Raw genomic sequence first — 20,473 nt, forward strand, 5'->3', positions numbered from 1 at the left:
TATTACATTGCTTACAATGCAAAAAATGCATATCAGTGAAAATGTGATCGTCTCACCTGACATGTGTGTCCAGTTGGAGTAGAACTTGCTGCAGCTCCCCCTGCAGTCTGTCAACCTCCTGCTGCTTGGATCCCAAGTCCTCCTGTAGTTTGTTGTATGACCTCTGGTTGTCTCTTACCTTATAGGATATATTTAACACATAAATGTTAATCTAAATTCAAACAAACATCAACAATAATACATAAATCAGTTTGAAGAGATGCTCTGTATATTGACTTTTTAAAAATGCCAGCCAAAGGTCACACAGTACTATGTGATAAAAGGAGAAGCATCTGAACACAGAGACAGAAATATTAGGAGTATAGAAATTGCATTAGATGGCCAAAACCCAGCCACATCATTGACATTGGATGAACTGTGTTACACTGATCCTTACCTCCTCTCTGGCCTTGCGTAGCTCAGCCTCCAGGATGGTTAGATGTGATTCCAGCTGTTGAGCCCGGTGGCTGAGCTCTGCATTTGTCTTGGTCATGGAGGCCTCCTTCAGCCTGAGTGACCGTAACTGCTGTTGCAGCTCCTCCTCACGCTGCTCCAACAGCTTCCTGAGATATAAAAAGAGGAAATGATGGATAGAAGTTTTGTTCATAAACGGACATTAAAACTTGCAATGTTGGCAAAAGCTATACCACTACCAATGGGGAGAGCAGCACTGCCATTTATGTTACCTGGTAATGTGCTCCTCCTGCTGCTTGGTTCTCAGGGCTGATATGGTATCGGCCAGATCCCTGCTGTCCCTCTCCAGACGACTGCTCTCACCTGCCCGAGCTTCCTCCACTCGCAGCTGGTGCTGGGCATTCTTAAGCTGCTGCTGCAGCTCTAACACCTACCATTGCAACAAAGTCACGTTGCAATCATTCAGATAACACAGCAATTCATTTCCAGAGAGTACAAGGCTTAAGGTGTCCAACAGAAAGTCTTTAATTTTGGTGAATAGACCTGCCTAACCTTCAGGTTAGGTAGAACCAATTTACAGGTACTAGAATGAGGGGGAGGGGCTGTTGCCTCACAGCGAGAAGGTTCCAGGTTCAAAATGCATTACAACTGGTCGCCATTAAAAATAATGAAAAAATAAAATTATTAAGCTAAGATAAAAGTAAGATGAAAACTGAACACTTAAACTTTATTATAAATTGATGACTATTTGAATATTCAAATATCATGACCCATCCCAAGTGTGGATGCACGCAAACCTCATACCACCCCTGCATAAGTCATGGCCCCAGTTGAGCCATCCCAGTCAAAAAAGGCTCGATTCGCCCCCTGCTTTCTAAACTTGCATGTTTGCAAGTATGTCATATTACTTTGACAAGCAGCAGGAAAGAGGGCTATGTAAATGGGACAGAGGGGTCAACTAGTGAGGGACAGGGACGCAACTTTCACCCAGTTCAGTCGTACAACTTAAGTCATACAACTTCACTGGTTAGCAAAATTCCCAGCTAAACTCTGGGTTTTCCAACCTTTCCATGTGCATTCATATAAAAATTGGGAAATTTGTAATTACAAGACGATAGCATCCAACATTAAGAAGAGAACCAAATAAAGACCATACTAAATGAAAGTGCTTATGTGAAGATGTCCTGTCAGCACTGACCTTTTTGTCAGCAGCCATCAGCCGCACCCTCTCTGCCTGTAGCTCTTCCTGCAAACTAGTGGTGGTGCTGCGATTTGTTGAGTTACGTGCAAGTTCCAATTCCAGCTTTCGAATTTTCTGCTGCTGACATTCACACTCAGCCGCCTGAGCTTGGACACTATGCTCCATCTGGACCAGCTTTTTCTGGACCTGCTTCAGCTCTGCACAAAGCTAAAAGATGCAAATGAGAAAATATGAACACAAATAAACATTGCTTAACACCTGCATTTCCACTATTCTGACGGTTCTTTAACCTCTTCCCTTTGAGACTTTAGGTAAGAGTTTCACACTTTAAGTTTTGCTCTGTCTAATTGTCATTAACTGTAAGTTGACTAAACGAGTTAACATGATGAAGGTGTAAGAGTAATATAGTCATATGAATCTGGAGGAAAAACCTGAATACGCTATTCTGTAACCTTACACCAACCTTGAGTTTTTCCTGATCCAGCAGGGTATTATGTCTCTTCAGATCCAGGTTCTTCTCTTTCTCGTAGCGCAGCTCTCGCTCTGCTGAGGAGAAAAGGCTCTGGGCCCTCTGCAGGTCCTGCTTCATCTGTTTAGCCTCCTCTGCCTTCTGGTTCAGCACTAAGTCCTGGGACTGAAGATAATAGACAAAGCTGGGTTAAATTTTTTGATGAAGAAGAGTATAGATTAACACATTTAGTCAAGTGTCCCTGGATCAGTTAGCTAGCTAACATCATTTTTGGCTGTTATGACTCAATAAGCAAATTACCAAACCACACATTCTCCTTAAAGCTCCATAAACATGACACATGGCTACTGGGATACCTGAAGCATTAGTGCCAATCATCCATATTTATTATGAATTTAAAGGAAATGAGGGTTGTCAGATGATATACATGCTAACGAATACAAATGTTTAAAATATTTCTTTTGTATTGTAAACTCACAGTTAGGCTACTGGATAAAAAAATATATCAAATTGCAAAATGCTGATGGTTTAAGGCATAATGAAGCGGCTGCAATGTGAAAAGAAATTAAAGCCAATTATGCAATATAAGTAGATATGCAATACATTGAATATTAAATGTGACTGTGATTACCATGGCTGCTTTAATAATCATACCTTTATATGTGCCTGGGCTTCATTGACCTGAGCCTGCAGGGCCAGTTGGTGCTGTGAGGCCAGCTGACACTCCTTTTCCAGCTTGGTCTGGAGAAGATTCAGCTCCTGCTTAAGACGTGAAAACTATGAACACCACATAAATACAAACATGATCCTGGCAGAGGACATCCCCTTAATGCTGGCCTCATAGCTCATAAGTTAGAGTCAGACCATGTGCCTTACTAATGACAGAAACGCTGTACTTTGATCAGAGTTTGTGTTGCAGGATGTTTTGCTCTATTGTTATTTCATTTCTGAACATCTGATTTCAACAGTTTTACAATATGACTGCACATGTCAAATATTAAATGACTCGACCAATGGAGATGTATCCCAGTTACCTGATATGAGTACTCATCCTGCGTCCTCTCCACTGGACTCATAATGGATTCTTTATCAGCTGTTTGCAGTTCAGGCTCCTTTTTGCTAATAAGTGCTTCCTTTGAAGACGAGAGCTGCTCATCGTGCCACTTCAGCTGCTCTTTAAGGCGCTGGATCTCTACCTTCAGCCTAGCTCTTTCTCCCTCGGCTGTCAGCTTTTCCTGGACACCTGAGCTCAGCTTTGCCTGGAGCTCAGCCGACTGCAGCCGCTCAGCAACCATCTCTTCCCTGAAAAATATGCACATTCATAAAAAAACAAGTAAGCTCCAGTACTATTTTTTTCACTTGACAAGATAAAAGATGTATGGACCAGTTGTAGCAGGGATCTCACTTATCCTCCAACACTGCACTATTTCCATTCCAATGAGTCAAATATACATTGGCCAATGCAGTGGCCTAAGTTTAAAACTTTGAGCTCAACACTGATAACAACCTCAAGGCATTGTGTGCTGTCTGGAGGCTGATGAGTTCAGCAATAAGCCCGTCAGCCTGCTCCTGCAACTTGTCCTCCTGGGTTCGGTTACTGTCCTTGCAGTATTCCAGCTTGCTCTGCAGTCGGCTCTGGGAACGCTCCATCTGAGCAACCTATCAGGAAGAGAGGCAAAGACAGAAAGATGGAGATAATCTTGTTTAAGTGGCAGAACACATGCTGTTAATTTATGTTGACACATTTTAAAGTTGCAAAAGTGTATTGGATTGTATTGGCAGTTTTATTATTTTTAGCTGCTGATTTGACAAGTCGGCGCCAGAGAGCACTTCTTTTAATCATCCCAGACTTAAGCCAGGCGAGTCATGACTTTAAATACACACTATACTGAATTAAAGGTGCACTGATATATTGGCATTTCACACGCACGCACAAGCCTTTCATGATGTGTGTACAGTGACACAAATCTCTAATGGACGGCCACAAACACAATAAGCTAACATGTCAGAGGTGTAGACTTGAGGTGCCCATCAGCAGAGGAGAAAAAGGTTTGACATACATTTAGGACAAACAAACCGTTTCCCTGCACTTGCTCCCCTTTTGCCTCTCTGCTTATGGCAGATTCGTGACTGTGTTGCCCGTACGTATGTGAGTGCTCCTGCTTTCTCTCTCTCTCTCTCTCTCTCCCACTTGGGGAGCACAGCACATTAAAAGATTTAAATATTCCCATAATATTGTTTGGTTATAGAGGGTAATTTGTATGAAAACCTATATATAATATAGTATAAGCACGTTATCAAAAAGTTTGAATGGGAGAGGTAACACTTTGCATGTTACAAATTCATATTGATACTTAAGAGATATAAACATGATTAAGATTTGTTGCTAACACAAATACCATTCACCGAGGCAGTGAGAAAAAACAGAGGCAGGCAGGTAGGATACTGTAAGTGATCAAGGGAGAATTCAGCTGAGGAGAGTGAATCAGTGAACTTCTCTGTTCCTTTAGCCATCGTCTCAACCCCCCGAGGTGCAAAACTGAGTGCTTCAGGAGCTCCATTGTGCCTACCTCCATCAGACTGTACAACAGCAGTGGGTCCTATAGTCTGTCTTCATCATGCAGACTTATATTCCCGACAGTGGCTGTCCCGCTGCCATACCCTGGACTCTGTCATGTATGTCATATTACTTATAGATGCTTATTTTGATATTCATTGCTTACTTTTGTCACCTTTTTCAACTCCGTCACTTTATCTGATAACTGTTACCTTATCTCATAACTGTTCACTTTAACTTAAACTTGCCACTTAATATGTCTCAATGTCCTGTATAGTGTTTTGTGTATAGTTTACTTAATACTTGCTAATAATAGTTGTAAATACATTATTTTTATTATTATTATTATTTATATAATAATATACTTATACTTATATATTCTTATTTTATTTGTACTCATACGCTCTCTATACTCTTCTTCTTGTCTTTTACTGCTGTAACACTTGAATTTCAATAAACCCTCAATCAATAAAGGACAATCTTATTTTATCATATCTTATAATTTGATTTATTATTTATCTTTACTTCTAGGCGCTGAGAGCCAGCAGCCTGTTGCAGCAGCTCAGACTCATACAAGTACCGATACCTTGAGGTCCACATCAACCATAAACTGGACTGTTCTCACAACACTGACGCCCTCTTCAGGAAAGGACAGAGCAGGCTGTTCTTCCTGAGGAGACTCAGATCGTTCAGTGTCTGCAACAGACACCTTCTCCGTGACATAGGCAGTATAGGCAAATGTGAGGGGCGCCAGCCTTCCACGCAACAACCACTCACGATGGTCCAACTAGGACCGACGGCTGACAATCTCCTTGGTATGTCAGGGCCTTAAGAGCATGAATGCATTTGGTACAAGAAGTCCTTACTGAATAGATATTAGTGTATGGTGTAGGTCTCTTTGCAAGGAAAACGTTTGGGCTCACCTGAAAAACTATGCTGAGGTTTCTGTACTGCTCTGAAGAGAAAATATACCAGATTTTTGAAAAGTGTGTTTTATTATCACCACTTATTCATAACTATGAAATAATAATTATAATAGATTGGTTTTATATAGCGCTTTTCTAGATATTTAAAGACCTGTCTGGTCTCCTTTAAAAATAGAGGAGAATACAGGTAACAAAGCGTTCAACACTTACAATGTTAGAATGAGAGATGGTCATGTAACTTGCTGTAGGTTTTCAAGATCTTTTGTAACAAACAGTTACTTAACAGTCAGTGTTTGACTGTAAACATAAAATAATTTTTAATCTAAGAAAACAGTTTGCTTTTGCTGTCAGTTATAGTGCTTTAAAGATAGAAAATTGGTATCGGCTAAATATCGGTAACATATTGCAAGATCCATACTTGTTAATGTTTTGTAAACTTTTCACCACTTGGGGGAGTAGCGCCGCCGTCAGGAAGGGAGAGGTCAATCCAGGGGTTACTTGACACAGGTGTATTTTATAAGTGGGAAAAAGACGTATTTGTCTACAGAGAAAGTGGATACACTATATATTAAACAATCTACAAACTGTAAGTAATAAATTGGTTTTATTGGAAATTGGACATTTCTTTATTTTTGCACCCTGGCCTTTTTTTTCGATAGGCATAGGGGTCACTACATGCAGGTCAGACCAGGTAAAATTTGGAAATCGGAATCGGCCAGAGAAATTGGTTCATCTCGACACTGAATCATTATTACTATCGCAATGTTTGCAAAATCACATTGTATTTAACCAATTTCCAACAATGCACTCTTGCAGTCATGACAACTTTGTGTTTAAAAATGTTAATTAATGTTATTTGTAAATATTAACCATTAACCCCAATTTTTTCCTATTTTCTCCAATGTCATCATGTTTAAAAACAGACCTATCCGAGATGTCATTGAAAGCAAACAGATTTAACATGAACAAACCTTTTCCTCCAGAACGGCTTTCTCCCCTTTGACTTGAGTGAGGCTCTTGATGAGTGTTTTCCCTTGTTGGCATTCTCTCTGAAGGCTGTTGACCTCTAGTCTTAGCTTCTTCAGCTCTCGCTCACTTATCTGCAGAGCCTTTAGTGAAAAGAATGAGGGCATAACATCAGGTTCCAAGTGGCTTGTAACTGTAGTTTTTATATTATACTTTTCTGAAAAATTTAAAACAAACTTTCATTGGGATTAACTTCTTAACAAGTAAACTGAAGTTCACATACAAAACATTAACGCTTTTGGTTTCAACAGTAACAAAGAAAAGGCTTTGGTTTCAATGCTTTTTCAGCTAAAGCAATTGATGTGCTTTTTTTCACCTCCTTGTCTTTCTTGAGGGCAGCCTGGGCAGCACTGAGGTCTACCTCCAGCTGTTTCCTCCAGTCCTTCTCCTCTGTCAGACGAGCCTCTAGCAGAGCTAGTCTCTCCTGGCTGCTGTCCCTTAGATGCAGTTGTAAGAAGGACTCAGTGGCTTTTACATTTTCTCCATTCCTCATCATTTTTCCTGGGTCACCTGGCATCTTGAGCTCTGCCTCCAGGCCTCTGATCTGCATTGACAGTTAAGATTATTATTCAGTCATTACAGACTGGACTGTTTCCAAGAAAATAATTTATATTGTTTTTTCCGTGAGGTTTTTAAACTTTCACCTTTATGTGTCACTACCTTCGGGCCTGGAAAGAAGCTCTTGGCTTTTTTTTCTCCTAAATTGACAGGTTGACAGAACCATAAAAAACACAAAACTTAGGCTAATTTGATAGCTCTTCTCTAAGCAAAAATCACTTCCTGACCCCCATCTGGAGTTCTTCCCGTGACTTGACCTGATCGGCAAACAACCTATTGATAAGTCTGTGTAAATTTTTAGCCAGAATTTAGAGCTGCTCTTTACCCTTCTGTGGAGTCCTTCAAGTTCTCCCTCGTGGCGATGTCTCTCCTCCTTGCTGGAGTTCTGGGCCTCCCCCAGCAGAGCCTCCAGTTCCTCGTTCCTCTCCTCAAGCTCTTCTTGTTGCTTGTGGAGCCTCTGGAGTTGTCTTTGCATCTCTTTCAACTGTACAACCCCGTCTTCCATCGCTTCACGACATCTGACAGAAAAAGGATGTTTACAGTTAGAAAAATAGGCTGGCAAAGTTTCCAAAGATAGGTAAACGGATGCAGTTGTTTGTAGTACTGTATGTTGTACCGTTTGTGAATACCGTCCTCGTCTTGATCCAACAAACCAGACTGATGGGGTTTACTGCTAATGCTCTTGTCCTTTGGATCGTCATGTTTCCCATCATTTACTTTCAACTGGACAAAGACAATACCAAACTGCCATAGATAGCCATCGAATTTGAAGTTACGTTTTTTTCTGTTCAATACACATACACAAACTGTAAAACACTAACCTGATCCAAGAGACATTTCTTTTCAGAGTCTAAAGTGAGGACTCTCTCTCTCAGAGCTCTGTTCTCAGCATCTAGTTTGTCATTTTGCTCTTTGGCTCGCTGCAGCTTCATCATATCTGTGAATAGACAAACAAAGAATTATGATTGTATACACAAAATTCTCAATTTTACTTTTTTACAAATGTAGTCAATTTTTGCCCTTTTGGACCCTTTGCAAATTAAGTTATTAAAAGCAACAACTATATTGATGAATGATTCATGACAAATTCTGTTAGGACTGGTGTTGCATTCGTAGCTTTGTGTGATAATTTGTAAGATGTATGTAAGAGCCATAGTCACGTTTTTGGGTAAAACATATTAATTATTGTGCCACTGGGTGTTGCTGTCCTATTGCTTAGGGCACAGGTATATAGGTGCCTCTCTTGTCAAGGTAATGGGATGCTTCTTGTTGTGTTAGATTGCTTATAGGCTAAATTGTCTTGTTAGACCATGTGGCAGCTGCTCCGAGACCCGCCCGAGCCTACACATCCAATTAAAAGACCAAGCAGAACATTTCTGACAAGAATAAAATTAACATTTTGCTAAAACACAATACGAATACATGGAAATAAACAGAAATATAAATTATAAACAATGAATAAAATAATGTCCAATTTTCAAACCTACAAGAAATATGAGAAAAATATGAGAGGTATATCTGAAAGTAATCAACTCCCTTGCCAGGTAGTCTAAAGCAGTGACTGATGTCTCAATCTGTTAAAATGAGAGAAAAGAATACTTATTAACATTCTAGGTTTTATCAAGGGCTGAGATACTAAAGGCTCTGGACTTTGTGGGGCTGTCTTGGCTGACACGCCTTTTCAATGTCACGTGGAAATCTGGGACAGTGAGTGCCTGTGGAGTGGCAGACCGGTGTGGTGGTTCTCATTTTCAAAAAGGGGGACTGGAGGGTGTGCTCCAATTATGGGGGTATCACACTTCTCAGCCTTCCGGGGAAAGCTAACTCTAGGGTTCTAGAAAGGAGGCTCCGGCCGATTGTCGAACCTCGGATACAGGAGGAACAATGTGGATTCCGTCCCGGCCGTGGGACAGTGGACCAGCTCTGTACCCTCGCAGGGCTTCTTGGGGGAGCATGGGAATTTGCTCATGTGTTTTGAGGATTTGGAGAAGGCTTTTGACTGTGTCCCTTGGGTGATCATGTGGGGGGGTACTGCGGGAATATGGGGCCCCGGGGCCGTTAGTACGAGCCATCCAGTCCCTGTATGACCAAAGTGGGAGCTGTGCCCGCATCCTCAGCACAAACTCAGACACGTTCCCAGTGCGTGTCGGCCTCCGCCAGGGTTGCCCCTTGTCACCAGTCCTGTTTGTGATCTTCATGGTCAGGATCTCAAGGAGCAGCCGGGGGGAGGAGGGTTTCCAGTTTGGGGACCTCAAAATCTCGTCTCTGCTTTTTGCAAATGACGTGGTTTTGTTGGCTTCCTCAAGCTGGGACCTCCAGCAGGCATTGGGGCAGTTTGCAGCGAAGAGTGTGAAGCAGCTGGGATGAGGGTAAGCACCTCCAAGTCCCAGGCCATGGTTCTCTGCCGGAAAAAGGTGGATTGCTCTCTCCGGGTGGGGAGTGAGTCCTTGCCCCAAGTGGAGGAGTTCAAGCATCTCTGGGTCTTGTTTACAAGTGAGGGTAGGATGAAGCGTGAGATTAACAGACGGATTGGCTCGGTGTCAGCAGTAATGCAGGCATTGTGCCGGACCGTTGTGGCAAAGAGGGAGCTGAGCCTGAAGGCAAAGCTCTCGATTTACCGGTCGATCTACGTTCCAACCCTCACCTATGGTCATGAGCTATGGGTAGTGATCGAAAGAATGAGATTGCGGATACAAGCGGCCGAAATTAGCTTCCTCTGGAGGGTGGCTGGGCTTAGTCTTAGAGATAGGGTGAGGAGCTATGACATTCGGGGGGAGCTCAGAGTAGAGCCGCTGCTCCTCCGCATTGAAAGGAGCCAGTTGAGGTGGTTTGGGCATCTGTTAAGGATGCCTCCCTTTAGAGGTTTTCCAGGCACGACCAACTGGGAGGAGACCCCGGGGCAGACCCAGAACGCGCTGGAGGGATTATATATCACGTCTAGCCTGGGAACTCCTCGGAGTCCTCCAGGAGGAGCTGGAAAACGTTGCTGGGGAGAGGGAAGTCTGGGTTGACTTACTGCGCCTGCTACCACCGTGACACGACCTCGGATAAGCGGAAGAAAATGGATGGATGGATGGATGGATGGTTTAATCAAAATAGAACTTTTCCTCAGCTTACAAAATAATGACAAACATTTAATAAATAAAAAGTCAAATATTTCCAAAATATGTCAAACATACTGTACAGCAGTTTACCAAGTACATTTTGAAGTCTGTCTCACCACAGTGTTTCAGTTTGTCCACTTCCTTCCTCAGGTTCTCTACTTCTTGGACTGTTCCCTGTAGCTCAGATCCTGAGATGTTATAAGCAAATTCTTAATTCTACAAAGCCAAATATATGCTTTATGCTCATTTATAACTGCAAAAACATTTAGTTTGGTAGCCTGTTACCACTTTCTAAAGTTAACTTATATAATCCAACAAGTACTAAATTTAAATGTTACGATTCTGTTGGTGAGAAGCAGCTAAAGTGTAATGCTGGGTTTGAATGGTGAGAGTTGTTCAGGTGTTTGGTTAGGAACACCAGTGAAGCAGTTCTTTGTCTTTGCTTTTCCTACTTTAATTCAAGTATACTCAAAATACAGTAGAGTGGGTATGTGTATCTGTGTGAGCTGCAAGTGTGTGTGGTCTGCAAAAAAAAAGAAGGCAGAAATCAAACACTGTCTCTGTATTAATATTCACTACTATCCTGTTGCTAATCCAAAGTTTACACTGATAACTGTCATGTCAACACACTTGATAGCCATATATGTGTAACTGCTTTGCTGTGTAACCCAATTCTATCCAGCTGCAGCCCCGGATCACAAGCCCCTGGCGTGACAAAAGCCCATGGTGTGACAGAATTTACTTATTGATTAGATATTGAAAATATCCACAGTAAAGAGCTAATGTTCCTGTATATGCTATGATATTATTTGAATCCCTCTTTCAATAAGTAGCTCAGTACTCTTCAAGAGTTTGCAATGTTCACGCGCTGTAATTAAACACTGTCCTTAATTTGTCCCTTGCAATCTTAAAGGGTGTGGTGTGTAGGTCGACTTTGGTTGATATGGGCATCAGTTCGCTCTTATCCAAATAGCCTTATGACCTAAAAAGCTACCAAATGTATATAATTCTATATATAATCACAGTCGTGAGGAAATAGACAGTTGGGGCCTGACAAAAATAGTTTTATATCCTCTTCAAAAAGGGATAAATTGCTAGCTGTGTTGTGAAACCTATCGAGGTGATCTCATTGCTCACTCTAATTTGGGTGGCTAAGACCTCAATAGCTGAACACATCCCTTGCAAAGGCCTCTCCGAATATAAAAAACTTGCGATACCTCCTTGTGTGAACAATGGATGATTGGGGTGTGCAACAACAACAGATTCTTCTGTGTGGTTATGATACATGATATTAAAATGTAGACATAGTACTGTAGTGTATATGTAAAGTATATTTATCAGCCTGGGTCGACGGGATGTATTACACTAGCTATATATTTGCAGTCTGTTTTGTTGAGGAAATTACTAAGACTTGACTCCACACAATAAGACTCAGTTGACTCAGATGGCTTACGTTGATGAAAGTTTATACATAAGAAGAATACTCATGAGGAGACATGATTCAACATCACACTTCTGTACTCGTGTCTTGCTCAATCACGTCTGCAGAACTTTTCGAAAGGCATCGCATATATCCCAAAAGACATCACCATTATCAGGGTTGTGTCACATTGACCCATATAGAATAAACTGTGACATCTGGAGCAGACAATAAGTCTACCAAACATCCTTGCAGATATCAGGAAAAATAGTTGACACTCTCTAAGCTGTACTTGGGGTTCTAACAACAGCTGAACTCTGTCAGGTCTGACTGACATTAGAGAACAGTGAATAAACCTAATGACATCTGTACATTATTATCTAAATAACTACAGAAATTCCACCACATGTTTGACAGAACCTTACTCAATATTTTAATTTCTATTTGGAGGAGCAAGATTGTACTGAATGATGACATTTCTAGAGGCTATAGTGCTCCAAGCGGGCGGCCCGGGTTCAAATCTGACCTGTGGCTCCTTTCCCGCATGTCATTCCCTACTCTCTCTCCCTGATTTCCAACTCTATCCACTGTCCTATCTCTCCGTTAAAGGCCCAAAAAGCCCAAAAATAAATCTTCAAAAAAAAAAAACCTGCTAATCCTCTTGCTTTGGTACTAAAATGTATTCAAAGATCTGGGCCTGTATTCACAAACATTCTGAGAATCCTCTCAGAGAGCTCCTAACTTCTCATAAAATCTTAGCAAGGATGTTTAACTTAAGAGTGATATAGGAACATTCTTAGAGCAACTCTGAGCAAGGAAAAGACAGAAACTTTTATCTTAGTGAGGAGGTGGGGTTGACCCCGTTGCTAGGTATGACAACTTTTTTCAGAAGTTGTGATTGGTTAATCTAAAAAATGATTGTGGAAAAAAAGTATAGAATCTAGTCAGCTATTGTGTAATTATGAACACTATGACATTAGCATCTGTGTGATAATTTGTAAGATGTATGTAAGAGCCATAGTCACGTTTTTGGGTAAAACATATTAATTATTGTGCCACTGGGTGTTGCTCTCCTATTGCTTAGGGCACAGGTATATAGGTGCCTCTCTTGTCAAGGTATGGGATGTGTTTGACCCTGGAAGGGCATATGGTTTTTGACCAGTAACCGCAGCTGTATTGTTTGTTTGTTTGTTTTGTTCAATGAATGGAAACTGATGGACGCTGTATTCACTTCGCATGGTGCTGCAATAAAACGGATTGTATTATGCTGCAAACCAAAGACACGACTGCAGAAATGTTATTGAAACAACATACAGCAAACGGTATCGTATTGACCTACATACGACAGTACAGCGCGTCAGCCAGTTCGCTCCTGGGAGTCAAAGCACATCGGCAGCTTTACTATTGGACTAAACTTCTATAATGTACTTTAAAGGTGCACTATGTAGATTTGGTGGGGAAATTTGAAAGTTGGACCTATTACAAAGAAGTGAGCGGTCTATAATTGTTATGGTACTTTTGTTTTAACAAACAGAAACAGAATATTTAAAAAAAAGTCCAGAAAAAAACAAGGTATTCAGCATTTCTCTCCCTCCAAACACAATGACTCAAGTTTATGCCAAAGAGTTAAATTTTGGTCTCATTTGACCACATCACCTTCTCCCAAGCCTTCTCTGAATCATTTAGGTGTTCATTGGCAAACTTCAGACGGGCCTGTACATGTGCCTTTGTGAGTAGGGGGACCCTGCGGACACTGCAGGATTTAAATCCGTTACGGCACAGTGTGTTTCTAATGGTTTTGTTACTGACTGTGGTCCAAGCTGTCTTGAGATCATTACAAAGCTCCTCCCGTGTAGTTCTGGGCTGATCCCTCTCCCTTCTAATGATCATCCTTACCCCACGAGGAGAGATCTTGCATGGAGCTCCAGACCGAGGGTGATTGATGGTTATTTTACATTTCTTCCATTTTCTTATAATTCCACCAACAGTTTCTCCTTCTCACCAAGCTTCTTGCTGATGGTCTTGTAGCCCATTCCAGCCTTATGCAGGTCTACAATCTTGCCCCTGATGTACTTTGAAAGTTCTTTGGTCTTGCTCATGGTGGTGGAGTGGTTGGAAAGGAAGAGATTGATTCTGTTGACATTGTCTTCTATACCCATAACGAGCAGTGATTAGGACTACTTTCTTAAAGCGACAGGACTAATCTGAGTGCTTCCCGGGCACATAACCGGTCTGTGGGAGCCAGAATTTGTGCTGGTTTGTAGGGGATCAAATACTTATTTCCTTTGATCAAATGCAAATTAATTTATAACTTTATGTAATGTTTTTTTTCTGGACTTTCTTTTTAATATTCTGTCTCTGTTAAAATAAAAGTACTATAAAAATTATAGACCGCTCACATCTTTGTAACAGGTCAAACTTACAAAATCAGCAGGGGATCAAATAATTATTTCCTCCACTGTATATGATTTAGCTGCTAGTTAGCTTGTGTTTTTTCGCGATGTAGGTTGTGTGTGTGTGTCTGTGTGTGCATGCGTGTGTAAGAGATAGGCGGAGAACAAGAGAGCACGTTTTTGTCAGTGTGTGTAGCCCAGTTGAGCTGGACATATGAGACAACTGAAATCAACCTCCATCTGTGGAAGTTTTCTATCGAATAAAAACGTATTTATCAATTACCAAAAACAATATACACAATTCCAATTTCTTAAGTAAACACATAATTTTTGAAGGGATACAAGCTGTCTGTCCTTTGAACATACCACTTGGGTCCAGGTTGTTCTTGGCAGCATCCACCTCATTGGTGAGTCTGCGGATATCCTGATGAGCCATTGCCAGCCTCCTGGATGCCTCTTCAAGGTCTCGTTCCAGTCGCTGGTGCTCATTTTTCTCTTGGGAAATCTCCTCGCTGTGAGCCTGGTGTGAAAAAATTAAGCGTTGATCGTTAGAATGGGATGTTGCACTAGGTAGATTGGTAATCAGATGAATTGCCTCGCTTGCTGCTGAAAGAGACATGCTAAGGCTAAGGTCATCATTACTGCAGGCCTGGAAAGTGGTAATGAGTTATATTTCTATATGTCAGTATTCAATTGCTTACAGAGGACAAAGGACACATGCTTTTACCTGTTACATACTGTCACTGTTTCAGCCATTTTGCGCAATCATCTGCTTGAAAATTACATTCACTGATGAGTTACTAAGAAAAGTATCTTCTGCATCATTGTGGTCATGCAAATGTAAATGCATGATGCCAGCATGGTATGTATTTCAACAAGTGGTACTCTTCCAAAACATGCCAGTGATTCCTATTATCATGACAACAGTGTTAGTTAACAGTTAGTTTGATTTATAAATTAAAACCTACAGGGGTAATATTGTGTTTGCTTTGACCAGACCTGCGCAGCCCAAACAACTTCTTCCATGGACTTTGGGACGCACACTGCTGAGAGGAAACAACAGTGTGTACAAAATGGCAAAATACAGTAGATAACTATCACATGGTATGTCTGTTCTTTGGCTGGAAAAAAAAACAGGTTGTTCTTTAATCTACAAACTTAACTCAGCCTGAAGCTTTAAACTCTGCCAAAGCATGAGGACAGTCACCTCACCTTCATGTTATCTATGGTTTTCTTCATATCCTCCCTCTGATTCCTCAGCTCCACCCCCATTGTGTGGTGAATATAGTCCTGTCAGTGTCAAAGATGGATAGAGTTAACAAATGTATTTTCCTACAGCTATGAAACATTGGCATCATTGAAATCAAAAATTGAATAAGACCTGTGCCCCTGCAATTACACTGGAATACTATTGGCATTTAAAGTGCCAATAGTAAAAATACACTACAGCACAAACTATATTAGCAGTTTAAATGATATCGCAAAATGACTTAATTTTTGTCTTTCTCTAAAGAACTGACATTATGAGGAAATAGTTGTTCAATGTCTTTGAAGTTTGCATGTCAGTCCTTCACCTGTTGATGGACTTCTCTTAAGTTTTCAGTGAGGCTCTGACTTTCCAGTCTCCTTTCTACAGCCTCCAGCCTCTCCAGTAAAGTGGCCCTTTCCACCAAAAGGTAGGCCACTTGCTCACTGGGACTGCTCAGACCAATTTCCCCAAGGTCCTCCTGAGCCAACATCTCTGCCAGCTCCTTGCTCTGACTCTCTGGAAGAGGTCGAAGTTATCACAGGTTAACAGTTGTTGTTTTTTTTTGTTATTTGTAAGTAGTATTACAGCCAAATACTGAATTGATATATGGCAGCAGAATTTACAAAATTTTTAATTCAGGGAACATATGCTCGAACATATTACCAGAGCAATTTTAGGCCGTTCACGGCAAACATCAATTGTAAGCTAAGGTGTGCTTAAACTAAGATGCTTTAAAGTAAATAAACAAATAAAAATGTATTATTATTATTATTGAGAGCCTATAGGTAGGTTACAACCCAAATGAGAGAATCCCAACATTTTACCACATTTGGAAGTCACCTTGTCGTTGTCTGATCTGGTGAAGCTCTTGTCGCAAGTGTTCATTGTCTCTCTCATAATCTGCAGTAAGACATTCACGCTCTTCCAGTAGCCCACGGATATGTGCAACATAGCTCTCCACCTAACGAGCAAAAGTACAGAAGTAATTGTGGTGTGACTGACATACCATTTTTAGCAGTTAGCAGTGTTCTGTAACACTTACACAAACCGAATTGAGTTTTTCTGAATGTACTGTCGTCATGAGATAAAACACGTTGGCACTGTAGTTTTAGTAGCACATTGTGTAAGACTGGAAGTAAGGTTCATAGATTTAAATAAGAAAAACTATGATTATTAATTATGTTAAAACACTGAATGTACAGAATTACTCAGAGTCAGACCCTTACTCACTGAATAAAATACAATAAAATAAAAATAAAATGTATAATCATTTTTAAAAAGTTGGTCACCTCCAGCATCTCTTTGGCCTGCTGAGTACGCAAGGTCTGCAGCTCCCGGGTGGCTGTCTGAAGCTTTGCCTCACTGTCAAGCAGTTTTTGACAGGGGTGACCCTGCCGTTCCTCAGCACTGGTCCCCAAGGGGATGCCGCCATCAAGGCGTGTCTGCACCTGGGAACCCAGCGAAAAGAGCTGAATGTTTTATGAAAAGACAGTATATTCATCAGTTAAGTTTTGAACTGTAATGTAAATCTAAAACCTCAAAGATTTGAAAAAGCTTAAAGTACTGTGGTTTGCAGGGCAAACTGCTTCATACAAGCTTGCTCGTTACAACAACATTTATATTCAACTGAAGTTAACTTCAAATAAAAGCTGAAACAATTACAAAAAAATGCAACTTAATGACCTTCAATAAATACACACGACAACACCTGTGACATTGACAGCTTAACATTTGTACTTCTAAATCACTAACAGAGACAACAATAAAGAAAATGATCCTGCAAACTACTGCATTATCAAAAGTGTTCATCATCAGGGTTGTGAGTCTTGCTGAAAACTGATCCATTGGTGTAACACACATGCCAACAGTAAACACCTGTTGCTGAATTCAATACTGTACGTTGTAGCCAGGGCCTGTAACCTGAACATGCCCCCCGTGCAGCACTTTAACTACACCATACATACAACATATTTTCACTAGCTGGGTAGCAATGTGTCACGGGCATGTTGTGCTTAAAGATCAACTTAACTGTTACATTAAAGATATGTTACCTCTTCATGATTCATGGTCGTACATCAAGTTGAATCAAGCAGTATGTATTTTTCCACAATGTGAAAGTTCTTATTCAGAACTGCATTTCAGCCTACATGATATCCCATAGAGCATTATTTTGCAATAACATTGCAAAGATCTGCAGGTCTTCCCACTCCATCACTCCCATTGTTGAACATGTTCCATGATTTCTCTTGGCCTTTAAGTTCCCCTGCAAAAGATAATTCATTAGAAATAATGCTGTAAAGACATGTGAGGATATGTCTGCCTACAGCCAACGTTTAGAGAAAGGTACAAGCACACTACAGCAAAATTGCATCATCTGAGGCTATGCAAAACTTTGCAAAACATGTGCTTTGTTTAATCTGCAACAATGTTATGAAGAATTTACCTGGACACCAATTAATGTATCATCTGCTAAACGTTTTAAACCGTGGCATTAAGAACCAAATCTATACCTATTCATTGCTGTGTTATTACTTTCGGGTCCTGGTTATCCCCAAAATGTCTGACGAGGAGGAGCAAAAATGTTTTTGTGGGACATCAGTTGTTGCGTTCCTTTTGGTCACGCATGCTGAATAGTAAGAAAAATGCAGGTCGTTTTCAGAATTGTTGCCCCACTTGTGCCATAGTAATAACCCACACTGTAAACTGTAACAGACCGCAGTCCAAGATAGTAAACAAAGTAAGTTCCGAAGTTACCGTGACACAGCTAACTAACTCACATTCAGCTAACGCTAGCATTATTGTTAGCTGTTAGCTTCCTACAGTGGCGTCTTGGCAGCAACCGGTATATAGGCCGTGAGGTTTTCATTTTCAAATTTTAGGACTTCTGCTTAAACCATTACTTATTTGCATGTATCGATGGTAAAGTTTTACTCACCTTTCACAAGGAAAGGGCGTCAAGAGAGCCAAGCGCTATGAACAGGCGTGGCGGAGAAAATTGGCTTCTTCTAGCACCTAGGCAACGGACCGTACCATTCAGGAAGGTCTTCTAGCACCTAGGCAACGGACCGTACCATTCAAGAAGGGGACAGTCCATCAGCAAAGTTACCACCAAACAACTATTGGTTTTCGTTTCAGTTTGGAAAAAAATAAGAAACAAATTAATAGTATTGTTCTTTTATACAAACTTTGTATGATTGACAAAAACAAAATGTAGAAAGTTTTTTTTTTTCACTTTGGCAGTCAGCAAGTAGGCTGGTCTATGTGTGCATATGGTGTAATAGTAGACTAATGCAAATAAGTAAAGCTGATGATATCTTGGACGAGAGACATGTACTCTTTATTGAATGTTTTGATACGAGGTTCTCACCAATCCATTGCTTTAAACAAGACAACATGTAGCCTACGTCTTTTGCCCATAGACTGTAAAAATAATTATTTACAGTCATGCTTTTACCCCGTTGGCTGTGAAATGAAACAGTCTAGGCCTACATTCAGCCTTCACGTTGCAGGAATTCGTCGTGATTTTAGTTTTAAACCAACAGTCTATGTTTTTAACACATAGGCCCACAGACCGGTGTTATGCCGAGAAATCGAGCAACTCGCAGATGCAATCTTCTAAGCTACCAAATTTTGGATCCACCCTTATTTCCTGTAGACACTTCAGAGTCAAACAGACTGTTAGCAGAGTATTATAGTACTTCTACCAAGTCTATAGCCTACAACAATGAGGAAACTTAACGTTTATTAAATATAAGCTTCAGATACACTGTCATCACAGATCTGCCACCAGAAATGACAGCAGGCATTCGTCTCTCGGCATAACCCCTGTAAGCAGGCTACCTGAATTGATTCTTTAAAATGATTGAATTGTAGTTTTTGTAATGCTATGCAATGAAAAAACGTATGAGCCAAGTTGTGTCCTGCCCAGATGTTTTATAGGCTATGTTCCAGTGTTATTGTTAAAGGTGCACTATGAAGTTTTTGTAGCGAAATGTGAAATATGGAGAAGTGTACAGATTATGTGGTATATGTTCATTATTCCATACACAAACTGTCCTCAGAGGAAAATTTGGTCCTAGTAACCATTTTTGAAGATAAAATGCTACACGAGCAGTTATGGTGGTGGGCCCACAACAGTGAAACCTTAACTCTCCGGGTAACTTTTTTGCTTCCAAACAATGTTCCAGGGACCCATTTTTTCCTTAGAATAAAATTTGTGTATTTACTTCAGAAAATATAGCATAGAATTGTTTCACTTCTCCAACTTTCAAATTTCCCTACCAAATCTAGTGCACCTTTAAACATTTTGCAGCTTTGTTTCATATCTGCTCATATAGGCTAAATGGGCGTTCACCCTTGAAAGTATGGATGGAGTGACTGCAAAAATATAGGGGGTGTGGCAATGGCCGACTAGAAAGGAGAGGACCACCTGGAGGGGCACAATGCTGTAGAGTGGTGAGTCTGCAAGATTTTGTTCAGAGGAACTGGCGATAATCAGGGTAAGAACTTTATTAACTCTTCATGGGATTTTTTATTGATTGGGTTCAATTTACTTCGAAACAAACATCAATGTAGAAAACCATGAATCTAAATATACATCTGCAGAATATCATTGTCTTGATTCGGCCTTATTCGTTTGTGTTTGTCTATTTCAAAGTTTAAGTTTCCTTGTGGTTATTCATCCTAGTGTTGCTTGTTTCCCTTGAGTGTCAAGAATGTAACATAACCACTAGAACAAAGAAACACACCAAAAAGAAACTACAAAATAAAAACAGGAAACGCTGAAGACTAAACTATGAAACATTAAGACAAAAACACACAAGGGAAACTGTTTTGAGACATACTGTAAGATTCTATAATTCACTTAGCAGATGCTTTTATCCAAAGCAACATACATCAGAGAGTATGTACAACACTAATCCATTCACACTGAAGCAGCGGGAGCAATGCAGGGTTAAGTGTCTTGCCCAAGGACACAACAGAAATGTTGTTCAAATGGGGATCGAACCCTCGACCTTCCGGTTGAGAGGCGACGACTTTATCAAACTGAGCCAGAGCCGCTCAACAACGGTAGAACACCAAGGTGTTTTTGAACGTTTTTCAATCGTCCCTAAAAC

The 20,473-nt window shown here is 40.6% G+C and overlaps 1 protein-coding gene across 6 annotated transcripts in view; it reads right to left on the minus strand.

Moving 5' to 3' along the window:
- The window catches only part of ccdc30 (coiled-coil domain containing 30), a 28,875-nt gene extending 10,498 nt beyond the window's left edge, over positions 1-18,377 (minus strand). The window contains exons 1-22 of one of the 6 annotated variants that reach the window (XM_065961000.1): positions 18,292-18,377; positions 17,408-17,619; positions 16,646-16,804; positions 16,197-16,317; positions 15,682-15,872; positions 15,320-15,397; positions 15,076-15,150; positions 14,474-14,627; positions 10,411-10,482; positions 8,012-8,127; positions 7,807-7,913; positions 7,516-7,708; positions 6,949-7,176; positions 6,578-6,715; positions 3,631-3,782; positions 3,158-3,425; positions 2,778-2,885; positions 2,118-2,288; positions 1,652-1,861; positions 726-883; positions 437-602; positions 57-178 (exon numbers count right to left, since the gene is read on the minus strand). In XM_065961000.1, the coding sequence (XP_065817072.1) occupies positions 57-178; positions 437-602; positions 726-883; positions 1,652-1,861; positions 2,118-2,288; positions 2,778-2,885; positions 3,158-3,425; positions 3,631-3,782; positions 6,578-6,715; positions 6,949-7,176; positions 7,516-7,708; positions 7,807-7,913; positions 8,012-8,127; positions 10,411-10,482; positions 14,474-14,627; positions 15,076-15,150; positions 15,320-15,397; positions 15,682-15,872; positions 16,197-16,317; positions 16,646-16,804; positions 17,408-17,422 (3,002 nt within the window). In that variant the 5' untranslated portion in view covers positions 17,423-17,619; positions 18,292-18,377. Of the gene's footprint in view, positions 1-56; positions 179-436; positions 603-725; positions 884-1,651; positions 1,862-2,117; positions 2,289-2,777; positions 2,886-3,157; positions 3,426-3,630; positions 3,783-6,577; positions 6,716-6,948; positions 7,177-7,515; positions 7,709-7,806; positions 7,914-8,011; positions 8,128-10,410; positions 10,483-14,473; positions 14,628-15,075; positions 15,154-15,319; positions 15,398-15,681; positions 15,873-16,196; positions 16,318-16,645; positions 16,805-17,407; positions 17,620-18,291 lie in introns of all 6 variants that reach the window. The other 5 variants (XM_020632290.3, XM_065960999.1, XM_065961002.1 and 2 more) reach the window with 5 other exon arrangements.
- Positions 18,378-20,473: the final 2,096 nt, after the last annotated feature.

This window comes from Labrus bergylta, chromosome 12 (genome assembly GCF_963930695.1).
Source record: "Labrus bergylta chromosome 12, fLabBer1.1, whole genome shotgun sequence".
NCBI lineage: Eukaryota > Metazoa > Chordata > Actinopteri > Labriformes > Labridae > Labrus > Labrus bergylta.